The 14,304-nt window shown below is 37.9% G+C and overlaps 1 protein-coding gene across 14 annotated transcripts in view; it reads left to right on the top strand.

Moving 5' to 3' along the window:
• The window catches only part of ACVR1 (activin A receptor type 1), a 140,916-nt gene extending 139,237 nt beyond the window's left edge, over window positions 1–1,679 (top strand). For 13 of the 14 annotated variants that reach the window (XM_077956171.1, XM_015110144.3, XM_015110146.3 and 10 more), the window contains one exon: window positions 460–1,679. In XM_077956171.1, the coding sequence (XP_077812297.1) occupies window positions 460–594 (135 nt within the window). In that variant the 3' untranslated portion in view covers window positions 595–1,679. 14 annotated transcript variants of the gene reach the window in all.
• The last annotated feature ends 12,625 nt before the right edge of the window (window positions 1,680–14,304 follow it).

Below are 14,304 nucleotides of genomic sequence, written 5' to 3'. Positions count from 1 at the left end.
AAGTGAAGCTTTTAACCTCCTTTCCATCTCTGCATATCTGAAATCCCAAACACAAGCTGCTGAATGCTGAAGATCCTGTATTGCTACTCATAAGTAGTAGTAGATATAAAACAATGAGAAATGACCCTGTTTGGAAATTTCAGGATTATCTCTAGGTTAGTATTGCTGCCTTTAGCACCCATAAAATCATTAAGGGGTCCAATCTGGCCTATGTCGTTTGCCTGATAAAGTAAATTGGTAGCATTAAGAGTCCAAAGGACAGAGTTCATGAAACTCTACGAGTAGCCTCTTTATCAGTGGTTAAAGCTTGAATATTTGTTTAAAGAAGATGACAGTAACATAACTCTAATTTCACAAGACCTGCGAGTTCTTCAGAACAGTTGACATGATATCAGCCCAGCTTCCAGGGCCACTAAAAAGCCAGTTTGTCATTGTGGTGTTTGTTCTTTCTCTCCTCAGACATTAACCTCTCTGGCCAAGCTAATGAAAGAATGCTGGTATCAAAATCCATCTGCAAGACTCACAGCACTGCGTATCAAAAAGACTTTGACCAAAATTGATAATTCCCTCGACAAATTGAAAACTGACTGTTGACATTTTCATAGTGTCAAGAAGGAAGATTTGACATTGTTGTCATTGTCCAGCTGGGACCTACTGCTGGCCTGACTGGTTGCCAGAACAGAATCCATCTGTCTCCCTCCCCAAATGGCTGCTTTGACAAGGCAGACATCGTACCCAGCCATGTGTTGGGGAGACATCAAAACCACCCTAACCTCGCTCGATGACTGTGAACTGGGCATTTCACGAACTGTTCACACTGCAGAGACTAATGTTGGACAGACACTGTTGCAAAGGTAGGGACTGGAGGAACACAGAGAAATCCTAAAAGAGATCTGGGCATTAAGACAATGGCTTTGCATAGCTTTCACAAGTCTCCTAGACACTCCCCACGGGAAACTCAAGGAGGTGGTGAATTTTTAATCAGCAATATTGCCTGTGCTTCTCTTCTTTATTGCACTAGGAATTCTTTGCATTCCTTACTTGCACTGTTACTCTTAATTTTAAAGACCCAACTTGCCAAAATGTTGGCTGCGTACTCCACTGGTCTGTCTTTGGATAATAGGAATTCAATTTGGCAAAACAAAATGTAATGTCAGACTTTGCTGCATTTTACACATGTGCTGATGTTTACAATGATGCCGAACATTAGGAATTGTTTATACACAACTTTGCAAATTATTTATTACTTGTGCACTTGGTAGTTTTTACAAAACTGCTTCGTGCATATGTTAAAGCTTATTTTTATGTGGTCTTATGATTTTATTACCGAAATGTTTTTAACACTATACTCTAAAATGGACATTTTCTTTTATTATCAGTTAAATTCACATTTTAAGTGCTTCACATTTGTATGTGTGTAGACTGTAACTTTTTTTCAGTTCATATGCAGAACGTATTTAGCCATTACCCACGTGACACCACCGAATATATTACTGATTTAGAAGCAAAGATTTCAGTAGAATTTTAGTCCTGAACGCTACGGGGAAAATGCATTTTCTTCAGAATTATCCATTATGTGCATTTAAACTCTGCCAGAAAAAAATAACTATTTTGTTTTAATCTACTTTTTGTATTTAGTAGTTATTTGTATAAATTAAATAAACTGTTTTCAAGTCAAACAGTGAAATTGTTTTTCAAAATATAAAAAAGATCTGTGTAACATTACGCATTTTATTATGGGAGCAATAGAAGCACAAAACTAATTTGTAAATTGAATTTGCTTTTTAAATCTACTCATGCACTTACGTAAGACATCATAAGGATGTCTTACAGCTTGAATTTGGTAAAAGAAAATTTGTTTCTTCCGTTGGCTGTGATTTTTTGGTTTTTTCTTTTTCAGTCAGTTTCTCCAGCTGTAAGGTGAGGGTAACAGATATCTCTGACCTGCCTTTCTTGCAGGGGGGTGTAGTGAGTGTAAACGGGAAGGAGGATGTTAAAGCATTTTGTTAGTGAAAGGTTCCATGTAAAGTGGTCTTATGCATCTCCTCTTACTGCTTGGAGAGTCCATTCTTGATTTTTTCACTTCTTGTACACAAGATTAAAAAGGTAGAGTTAACAGTAGCCCAATAAGAGAAGAGGTGTGAACATGCTGGAATGTCTTCCAGAGGTAAGTTAATAACTTCATTACGATGCATGCATTTACTTGGAAGGTATATATTAGAATCACTTTTTTTTTAAATTAAAAATTAAAATTTTAATTTGTGTTACAGATAACATAAAATTTACTAATTTTAAAGTGTACGTTAACTACATTCACCTTGTGCTACTATCACCATCACCCATCCACAGAACTCATGTGAAACTGAAACTCTATCTGTCAAACAATAACTCCCCATTCCTCCCTCCTTGGTCCCTGGCAACCATTATTCTACTCTGTGTCTCTGAGAGTTTGATTACTCTAAGCACCTCATGGAATCATGTAGTATTTGTCCTTTTGTGAGACTGGTTTATTTTACTTCACATTATATCTTCAAGGTTCATTCATGTTGTAGCATGTGTTTGAATTTCCTTCCTTTTTCAGGCTGAATAAAACTCCACATTTGTATATAGAAACTGCTTATCCATCCATCCACTGAGGGACACTTGAATTGCTTCCATCTTTTGGCTTTTGTGAATAATGCTGCCATGAACATGAGTGTGCAAATGTCTCTTTGAGTTCTTGCTTTCTACTCTTTTGGGTATATGCCCAGAAGCGGAATGGTGTTACCTTTAACGGTTATTAAAATATTACATAATCACATCAAAGTCTACATATATAAAAGTGTACAACCCGATGAATTTTTATGAATTTATTACACCCATGGAAGCAGCACCCAGATAAGGAAGCGGAGCATGCCAGAAGTCTCCCTCTTGCTGCTACCTCACTCTCCAACCCCAAGAGTAACCACCTTCCTGATGGCTAAGAGCATTGATCATATTCGTTTCTTACTGAAGACTTTATAAATGGAATCATACAAGATGTGTGCATGCAGGAGTGCACTCTCTGGGTAACAGGGTCCAGTGTATGTTAGGCTTTAGTATGTGTTACCAAACCATCTTCTTCACAAAGGGTTATTCAGTGTTCATTCCCATTAGCCACCCATGAGAGTTCTGGTTCTCCATCTTCAACAGTACTTAGTATGTTCTTCCTTTTCATTTTAGTCTTTCTGTTGAGTATTATGCACATTTCAGCAAAACAAAGACACAGAGGGGAGAAAGTGAATAACTGATTCTATTTAAAGAGCTCTTACCATTCCCCTCAAGTGAGTCTTTTTGAAGAGACTTGGCCCTTCCATCCTGCTTCCTATTCTGTCAGCCTCACCCCAGCCTCCCTGCTTAACCCTGGCAGCAGCCATTTTTTGCAGTAGCAGTAGGTGAATCTAGTTTGCAGTTGTTCTAAAATTTGCAGAAGCACCTTTATTGTGCCCTTACCTCAGAGATGCCAGTATCAACTGACCAGGGATCACACCCCAGAGGGCTGCCCTGCCCTCAAACTCAGAGACACTAGTATCAGCTCAACAGGACCTCCTCCTCAGAGACCCAAGGATCAGCTCTCTGGGTGCTCCCCTTTAAACCTCAAAGTTCTGGTAATTCCATCCACTTCCTTTTGTTCCTTTAGCCTTGGTGTAGCTGTATATTAGTCTGTTCTTATGCTGCTATAAGGATATACCCAAGACTGGATAATTTATAAAGGAAAGAGGTTTAATTGACTCACAGTTCAGCATGGCTGGGGAGTCCTCAGGAAACTTACAGTCATGGCAGAAAGGAAAGCAAACACATCCTTCTTTACATGGCAGCAGGGAGAAGAATGAGAACTGAGCAAAGTGGGGGGCCTCTTATAAAACCATCAGATCTCATGAGAACTTACTGTCATGAGAATAGTGTGAGGGAAACCACTCCCATGATTCAGTTCTCTCCCACTCCCATGACACATGGGGATTACAATTGTTATGGAAACCACAATTCAAGCTGAGATTTGCGTGGGGAAATCTTGGTATGGACACAACCATGCCAAGCTGCTATCTCTAGTTGATTCCTCTGTGGTACTTTTTGTTTTTGTTTTTGAGATGGGATCTTACTCTTTTGCCCAGGCTGGAGTGCAGTGGTGCGATCACAGCTCACTGAAGCTTCAAACTGTGCTCCAGTGATTCTCCCATCTCAGCCTCCTAAGTAGCTGGCACTACAGTCGTGTACCTCTATGCCCAGCTATCTCCATGCCACTTTAATGTCTTTTTGGCCTTTTCTGTAACATAATTAATAATTTGTTATTGCTAGTCAACTATTCTCTCTACTGAAAAATAACAAAAAACTGATGTAGTATCTGTCACCTGACTGGACTTGGACTGATGAAAGCATTATCCCATTCATTATCTCTTTCATGATACTTGTTAAGGTAGGTAGAACAGTTGTTATATCCCCAAATTACACACCAGAAAACCGCCGCAGTGATGAAGTGTGATTGTGCAGCTAATTAGTAGCAGAACTAAAAGCAGATAATTATTACAGATAATTATTACGTTTTTAGGCTAGAGCTCTCTTAGTTACCTGTGACTCCTTCACATCTATCCCCACCCTTGCCTTTCAGTTTATATATCTTCCTAGGGGAAGGACTAAGAAAATAAAGGGCATTTGGCCTGACATTTGTTGTTTTATTTCTTAATGTGTTTATATTTCACAGGAAGATCAAGTGACACAAGTCCTGGGCAAATCTCTTTTTTTTCCTAGAATGTTTACTCCGCAACAAGAAGGGATGATCTTCCTGTCTCCTCTCACCCCATCCCAAAATAATCATTTCTTCACTGAAATTGGAATGCCCTGAAGGACTCTCTCATTCGCTACAGGCCTGTGTTATATGTGAGCACTTCTTTGGCTCCCAAGATTTCTTTTCAAAGCATTCTGACTCTTATTCTCCCTGTACCAGGGACCCAGGACGCAGCAGACTTGTCCCTCAGTATACGCAGGGAATTGGTCCCAGGACACCAATTCATGCACACTCAAGTCCCATAGTTGGCCTTGCAGAACCCTTGCATAGGAAGCGCTGGCCCTCCCTATGTGCAGGTTTTACATTCTGTGAATACTGTGTGTTTGATTGAATTTGTGAATATAAGTGGACCCGTGTCGTTAAACCTGTGTTGTTTAAGGGTCAACTGTATTTCAAAACCTAATGAATCCACATTTTTGAAGAGTGTCCTATTGTGCAAGACCTGTACTCTAGAGTGTGACCCACTGCACTGTCATTTTGACAGTTTCCATTAGCCAAATCACCCTGAATAGCTGTTACCCTCTCCATGCAACTCTCTCTTACTGGATGAGGTCACTAAAATTGCTCGGAAACTCCTCAGCTTGGAATTTAAAGTGCATCCATGATTCGCTTATTTGACAAATAAATTTTAGTGTCAAATATCAGAAAGGAGAGGCTTCTGTCCTGTCCTTCCTCTCACACTGGTGACCCTTTGCGTTTGGCTTTGTTAAATCCCTTTGTTTATTCCACTGGTCTTACATATTTTTGTTGTGTCTCACCCATTAGATATTAATCATAATAATTGCAATGCTAATGTTTACTGAGCATTTACGACATGCTGGGTTATTTGCTTACTGTTGAACAGGTACTCCTCATAGAAATATTAGGAGGTAGGTACCATTATTATTTTTATTTTACATTTAGAGAAACTGAGGTTTGTGGAGGTTATAATAGTGCCCATCACACAACTACAAAAACAGTAGAGTTGGAATTTGAGCCCAGGTAGACTGTTCTAGCACCTGGACTCTTAATTAATATGCTGCTGTTTGTTGAAAGAGATTACACATTTTGTTCTACTTTTTTTTTGCGTGAAAATGTTATTGATTTGTTTTCAATAGAATATGCATACTGAATTGCTGTGTTATGAGTTGGGAGAGGTTGGCTTTCTTTTTCCAGCAAATGATCTTTTCCTCTTATTTAGTTTGAGTGTTTTTATAAATGAATTCAGGATACCAATTTACATGCCAGATATGAAGTCAGTTGTTGAAAATATGCCTAGAAAAAAATATCCAGTTATACCAAAATATTTAACATGATTATCTTTGAGTGGTGTTGCTCTGTGTTATTTCTTCACATATTCTGTGGTTTCCATCTTTCTAAAATGAGAATGTATTTTGGAAGGTTGAAGTTATGGCAGTTTTGTGCTGATTTGGGAGGTCAGGTGGTCTATAGAGTTCTACAAGGTTTATAATAAAAAGCAGCGATCTTGGGCTATTTTCTGCTTTCATTTTCCCCTTCCCTGGTAGCAACCATTTTCTATTTTTTTTATTTTTTTAAATTATACTTTAAGTTCTGGGATACATGTGCAGAACATGCAGGTTTGTTACATACGTATACATGTGCCATGGTGGTTTGCTGCACTCATCAACTCGTCATCTACATTAGATATTTCTCCTAATGCTATCCCTCCCCCAGCTCCCCATCTCACAATAGGCCCTAGTGTGTGATATTCCCCTCCCTGTGTGTCCATGTATTCTTATTATTCAACTGCCAATTATGAATGTAAACATGTGGTGCTTGGTTTTCTGTTCCTGTGTTAGTTTGCTGAGAATGATGATTTCCAACTTCATCCAGGTCCCTGCAAAGGACATGAACTCATCCTTTTTTATGGCTGCATAGTATTCCATGGTGTATATGTGCCACATTTTCTTTATCCAGTCTATCATTGATGGGCATTTGGGTTGGTTCCAAGTCTTTGCTATTGTGAATAGTGCTGCCGTAAACATATGTGTGCATGTGTCTTTATGGTAGAATGATTTATAATGCTTTCGGTATATACCCAGTAATGTGATTGCTGGGTCAAATGGTATTTCTGGTTCTAGATCCTTGAGGAATCGCCACACTGTCTTCCACAATGGTTGAACTAATTTATACTCCCAGCAACAGTGTAAAAGCATTCCTATTTCTGCACATCCTCTCCAGTGTCTGTTGTTGACTGACTTTTTAATGATCACCATTCTAACTGGCATGAGATGGTATCTCATTGTGGTTTTGATTTGCATTTCTTTAATGACCAGTGATGTTGAGCTTTTATTCGTATGTTTGTTGGCCACATAAATGTCTTCTTTTGAGAAGTGTCTGTTCATATCCTTCACCCACTTTTTGATGAGGTTTTTTTTCTTGTAAATTTGTTTAAGTTCCTTGTAGATTCTGAATATTAGCCTTTGTCAGATGGATAGATTGCAAAAATGTTCTCCCATTCTATAGGTTGCCTGTTTACTCTGATGATAGTTTCTTTTGCTGTGTAGAAACTCTTTAGTTTAATTAGATCCCATTGTCAATTTTGGCTTTTGTTGTCATTGCTTTTGGTGGTTTAGTCATGAAGTCTTTGCCCATGCCTCTGTCCTAAATGGTATTGCCTAGGTTTTCTTCTAGGGTTTTTATGGTTTTAGGTCTTCCGTTTATGTCTTTAATCCATCTTGAGTTAATTTTTGTATAAGGTGTAAGGAAGGGGTCCAGTTTCAGTTTTCTGCATATGGCTAGCCAGTTTTCCCAACACAATTTATTAAATAGGGGAATCCTTTTCCCTGTTGCTTGTTTTTATCAGGTTTGTCAAAGATCAGATGGTTGTAGATGTGTGGTATTATTATCTGAGGGCTCTGTTCTATTCCATTGGTCTATATATCTGTTTTGGTACCAGTACCATGCTGTTTTGGTAACTGTATCCTTATATTATAGTTTGAAGTAAGGTAGCATGATGTCTCCAGCTTTGTTCTTTTTGCTTAGGATTGTCGTGGCTATACAGGCTCTTTTTTGGTTCCATATGAAATTTAAAGTAGTTTTTTCTAATTTTTTCAAGAAAGTCAATGATAGCTTGATGGGGATAGCATTGACTCTATAAATTACTTTGGGCAGTATGACCATTTTCACAATATTGATTCTATCCATGAGCGTGGAATGTTTTTCCATTTGTTTGTGTCCTCTTTTATTTCGTTGACCAGTGGTTTGTACTTCTCCTTGAAGAGATACTTCACATCCTTTGTAAGTTGTATTCCTAGGTATTTTATTCTCTACCCCAGTGGCGCCTGGAACATTTTCTGTTTTTTAAATGATCTCTACTGGTCTTTGCTTTGTTTTTCAAAATAGCATAATTACCCTTCTATTTCTTTTTTTTTTTTTCTTTTTTTTTTTTTTTGTGAGTTGTAAACATTAATAGAGCTCTTTTACCAGCATTTCCTCACCCTCATCCTACACACACATATATATACATCCTCTCTCTTATAGACTCATTGTATTTATTCTTAAATTCAACATATATTTATTGGGCACCTACTATGTGCTTGGCACAGCTCTGATTGCCAAGAGAAAAGCAGTGAGCAAAACAAGTAAAAATCTCTTCCTTCAGATAACTTTACAGAGTATAATTGTGAGTTAAGTCAATGTCTGCTGTTTATTTTATTGTCACCAAGTAAATATTAATTCACTAGTGATTACATTTCCTTTCCTGTACAGGCATTTTGTCTTCCCTGCAGTTAGCCATTTTCTTTTATTTGCAGTTGCTAAGTTTTTACTGTATTGTCATTAATTCCTGACCAAACACTTTCCAAACAATTCCCCTGGTTTGTTTCTGTGTAGGAACCCTGTTTTCTGATATCTTGCTTATCATTTACTGTGTTGTTTTTTTGAAGCGCATGTTCTAGTAAGATCCTTTGTGACCTTTCAGATCCGAAAATGTCTTTATTCTACCTTCACAACTAATTAGTTATGTATCCCCAGTGGGATATAGAATAGAGCCCTAGTTCTCTCAATCTGGAACTCCTGTTGTTTGGATGTTGGACCTTCTGGGCTGATCTTCTAATGTTTAGAAAATCTCTTCTGTTTTCCAGATCTTTATGTTTGCAGTATAGCATAAAGATTAAGAACATTGACTCTACAAAACAATGGTGCGATTATAGTCCTAGTCCTGCTGCTTAGTAGCTGTCTAACTTTGGGCAAGTCACTTTACTTCTTTAAGCTTTTAGTTTCTTCCTCTTTAAAATGGAGGGTAATTATGGAATAGTACCTATTTCATATAGTTATGAGGATATAGAATAGTACCTATTTCATATAGTTATGAGGAGGGTAATTATAGAATAGTACCTATTTCATATTGTTATGAGGATTGCATAAGTTAATATCTGTAAAGTACTTGGAACAGTGCCTGGCACCCAGTAATTCTCAATGAATATTAGCTATTATTAATATTCAGTTTTATCTTATGACATTATTATTGTATATTTAATAATATATATTATATGTTATTTCCTAGTGTGTAATTTCTCAACAATATTTTAATTTCCAAAAGTTGTGAAAGGACCTTCTTATTTTACCTTTATTATTTTTATTTTTATTATTTTTAGAGATGGTCGTCTCAGTCTGTGATCTAGACTGGAGTATAGTGGTGTGATCATGGCTCACTACAGCCTCAACCTCCCAGGCTCTAGTGATCCTCCCACCTCAGCCAGGCATAACTGGACTACTGGCATGCACCACCACACTCGGCTAATGTTTTGTATTTTTTGCAGAGATGGGGTGTTGCCATCTTGTCCAGGCTGGTCTCAAACTCCTAGTCTCATGCAGTTCTCCTACCTTGACCTCCCAAAGTGCTGGGATTACAGCTGAGAGCCACCATGCCCAGCTGTGAAAGGACTTTTTAAAAGATTCTTGTTCTTGTTATATGATGCTACATCTTCTTGTATCTCTCTGAGAATGTCACAGATTTTTTAAAAGTCTTCTTTAAGTCCTTTTTTGTTTCCACTTCTTCAGGATTCTTTTTTCCCCCTTTATCTGTGTATTTTAGATTCTGTGTTCCTCATGAGAGGAATTCCGTAACTAGATGAAGATCCTTGACTGTTCATTCATATTTAAGGGTAAGACACTGGAAAGCTGATGGGAAAAAAGAGTTATGGTCAGGTTCATTATTAAAAATAGTGTGTATCTACCTATGTTTAAAAGTCATCTGGATAGTTTTTGTTTGTTTGTTTGTTTGTTTTCCCTCTTGGCTAACTTGTTTAATCTTATTTGGTAATCACGCTTTTACCTGATAATGTGACTCACGCGTAGCTCAAACTATAATAGGAAAAGTGTCAGTTTTGCAGTGTTCTTGTTCAGTTTTACTGGCTTGACTAGTATTACATTTAACCTGCAGTTTCCTTCTATCAATCTTTTTAAGTCAGTTGTCATTCTGTGATGGCTAATTTGACCAGAGATAAATACATACTTCACGACTCCTCATAACTGAATTAAACTTCAGAGCAATTTGTTTTTAATACGTTGAAAGCATACAGTGCTTTGGGGAGGAGTGCTTAATCTGTTAGCTCTTCTGCATTGGAGATCACCCTCTCTTTTGTCTGATATATGACACAGTAAGGCTATCAGTGCCCACCCCTGGGTTAATATTAGTAATGCTTAAAATCTCTTTTTTCTAGATGTAAAATATAGGTATATATTTTATATATATATATATATTTCTTTCCATCCCCCAATGATTCATCATGTATACCTCTGTGATGTATGGACCCCAGAGCCTGCATTTTGGGGACTCTTTCTCATCGTCACTGGGTCAACTAATTCAGATCCCAGGCAGTCAGGAGGGTGTAGTTGGAAACTTAGCTGCACATCAGGATTCTCTGGAACTAAGGACCTAAAAACGTGGATTCTTTAATAAGAATGCCAGATATGTCATTCTGGCTAGAGCCTGGGAGATTGTAATTTTTGACTCACCGTAGTGATTCAGAGAAAGTGGTTGTCATCCACATTCGTTTTGGAACAAGTGGTAGGGAAAGAACATTAGGTGGAATAAGGAAATTCAAGTTCAAGTATTTCCTTGCCAGATTATTTACATGGGTAAGGCACTTCTCTTCATGTCTCGATTCAGTCAAGTGAAAAGTTTGGGAGAGAAGTGATCTAGCTGAAGGTCTTTTGCAGTGCTAGCATTCCATTAGTCACCCACATGGCAGAAGTTGTTTTTTCTTTTTCCCTCGATGGGTTGAAAATTGTTTATTGGAATTAACATTTTCATTGCCCAGGATGTTTGTAACAGAAGATGATCTCTATCCTTATAAAAATGTAAAAATTCAGGTGCAGAGAAAATAATCCCTAAGAGTTAACCAGTATGTCAGTCCACAGTCAGAAATTGAGCCTAAGTTGGATTTAGTGACGTCAACTTTTTGTTGCTCAATGGTAGATTTTTAAACATTTCAATTGAGAGTCATTGCATATATGCCAGTTTAGCAGTATAAATTAGCAGTAATTGGTCAAGGCAGTGATTTTTGAGCATGGCCCTGAGTAAACAAACTATATGGAAGAGCTCAACGGATCCTAGAAAGAAGGAAGAACAAATATAGAGCCCCAGAGGCTTGGGAGAGGAATGAAAATGTGAGGGTCACTCTAATGAGGTTGAAAAGCAGATGAGGTGGAGTTAGAGAAGGCCAGCAATGGTAGAGAGTTTATGCTTAATGACTAGACGTAAGCTAGAAAAATACAGGGAGAAATTGTATACCCAACTGGGTATTGATGCAGTATCTCTGAAGTTCAGTTAGGGGCCTGATTAACTCCATAGAAACTAAATTGAGGCTTCATCTGCAGAAAGAGGCCTATAAAATACAGAAATCTGACATACAGCCAATCTTTAAGTCTAAGTGACCCTTAACTGCTATACTTCCCAGTAGCAGATTTTTAAACCAAATAGTCAGGAAACTAAATATACCATAATCTCCACCACAATCCATTTATTTTGATTACTGTGATTGGCATAGAGCATCTGAAGAGAAAAATTGTACTCTTCAATGACCATCATGACTCATAAAATCCTGTTCCCTCTTTTATCCTTTGTATCTTATATTTCTTACAGTATAGCAGTTGTATGAATTTTTCATTTGGTTCTTAGAAGAACTACAACTGTACTTTGAAGAAGTATGAAGGACTCTGAAGAACTGCGAAGGACTTCATGCCACTGTGGTTGGGTGGTCAAGGTCATGAGATACTCAGAGGATCTCTGCAAGCAACTGCCTGCAGGAAAGCAGCTGCCTTCTTGGGATTTGCTGATTCATTTTGACTTTTTTTTTTAGTTTTTCCCTAGCTTCATTTCCAGCTGTTGCAGACACAAGAGATGAATGTCTGTTTGATCAAGAGGAAAGGAGTAAACTTTTGTTCTCTCATATTATTTCTCTCCATCAGTTAAAGTGCTTGCTTCTTAAACCTTCATTAGCAAAGTATCTTCTTAGGAAGAAATCTGTTCTGTCCTTGCCACTGGATCCATCTCTATAAAGACTCTAGCAAAAAGTTCTATAGGCACAATCTAATAATATGCAAAAATAAATGCATCTTAAGAAAACAGCCTAAATTTATTTTTGTGCTGCTGTTTGGCCAGGAAAAGGGGGAAATGCCATTAGGTGTAATTTATTATTGACCAGTCTCAAGAAGGGCAAAATTGGGGCAGGTGCTAAGAATTTAATAAATAAAAATGTATATGTGCACCCCTGTATGTAGATCAACATGTAAAGTTAGAAAAGACAAAGCACTAAATATAAAACATATAACACCTAAATTTCTTCTATTATAAGCATCCTTTTGGTTAGAAAATGGAAAAAAAAATCGTATGCTTTTTTATGGTGGCAAAATATATATAACTTACACCATTTTAACTCTTTGTAAGTGTATATTTCAGTGGCAGTAAGTACATTCTCTATGTTGTGCAACCACTGCTATTATTTCCAGAATGTTTGTATTCCAAAGAGAAACTACTCATTAAAAAATAATTCACCGGCCGGGCGCGGTGGCTCAAGCCTGTAATCCCAGCACTTTGGGAGGCCGAGACGGGCGGATCACGAGGTCAGGAGATCGAGACCATCCTGACTAACACAATGAAACCCCGTCTCCACTAAAAATATAAAAAAAAAAAATTAGCCGGGCGTGGTGGCGGCGCCTGTAGTCCCAGCTACTCGGGAGGCTGAGGCAGGAGAATGGCGGGAACCCGGGAGGCGGAACTTGCAGTGAGCCGAGATCGCGCCACTGCACTCCAGCCTGGGCGACAGAGCGAGACTCCGCCTCAAAAAAAAAAAATAATAATAATAATAATTCACCATTCCCTCTCCTCTTACCCCCGGAACCACTATTCTACTTTGTTTCTATGAATCTGACTATACTAGGTACCTCATATAAGTGGAATTATACAATATTTGCCCTTTTGTGTCTGGCTTATTTCACTTAATGTTTCAAGATTCAGCTAGGTCATGGATATAGTCCTTTTTTTAAAATTCTGGTAAAATATATGTAACATAAAAGTTGCTATCTTAACCATGTTTAATTGTACAGTTCAGTAGTGTTAAATACATTCACATTGTTATGAAACCAATATCCAGAACTCCTTTTATCTTGAAAAACTGAAACTCGATACTCATTAAACAATAATTCTTCATTTCCTGCTACCCCATAGTCCCTGGCAACCACCATTCTACTTTTACTGTTTTTATGAATTTGACTACTATAGGTATCTCACATAAATGGAATCATACAGTATCTTTTTGTGTCTGGCTTGTTTTGGTTAGCATAGTGTTAACATAAATTATCCACACTATAGCATATGTCAGAGTTCTCTTCCTTTTTCTGGCTGAACAATATTCCATTGTATGTGTATATTATATTTTGTGTAGTCATTCTGTGGATGGATTTTTGCATTGTTTGCTCATTTGGGCTATTGTAAATAATGCTGACCCAAGACTTTATTTATTTATTTATTTAGAGACAAAGTCTCACTATATTGCCCAAGCTAGAGCGCAGTGTCGTGATCTCAGATCACTGCACCCTCCATCTCCCAGGTTCAAGGGATTCTAGTGCCTCAACCTCCCAAGTAGCTGGGATTACAGGTTTGTGCCACCATGCCTGGCTAATTTTTGTATTTTTAGTAGAGACGGGATTTCACCATGCTGGCCAGGCTCGTCTTGAACTCCTGACCTCAAGTGATCTTCCCACCTCAGGCTCCCAAAGTGCTGAGATTATAGGTGTGAGCCACCATGCCCGGCCCCTAGACTTTTTAGAGTATATCATACACATACGCTATTTACCTCATTCCACTTCCAACATTTGTGTCCAAAGTTGCCTTTTGAATGGGGTACATTGTAAATGTCACATGATATAAAAAGATTTAAGTTGTGATTTTTCAGATATGATTAAGTATGGCTTTGTCTTCGTTCAAAAGAGAGAAAGATATACTAAAGTTAGGATTTTGGACATTGTTTGAGCAGGAATATGGTAATAGTGGCCAT

This window comes from Macaca mulatta, chromosome 12, assembly GCF_049350105.2.
Source record: "Macaca mulatta isolate MMU2019108-1 chromosome 12, T2T-MMU8v2.0, whole genome shotgun sequence".
Taxonomy (NCBI): Eukaryota; Metazoa; Chordata; class Mammalia; order Primates; family Cercopithecidae; genus Macaca; species Macaca mulatta.
Note: the sequence above shows the minus strand (reverse complement) of the source record. Positions and strands in the feature narration are given on the sequence as shown.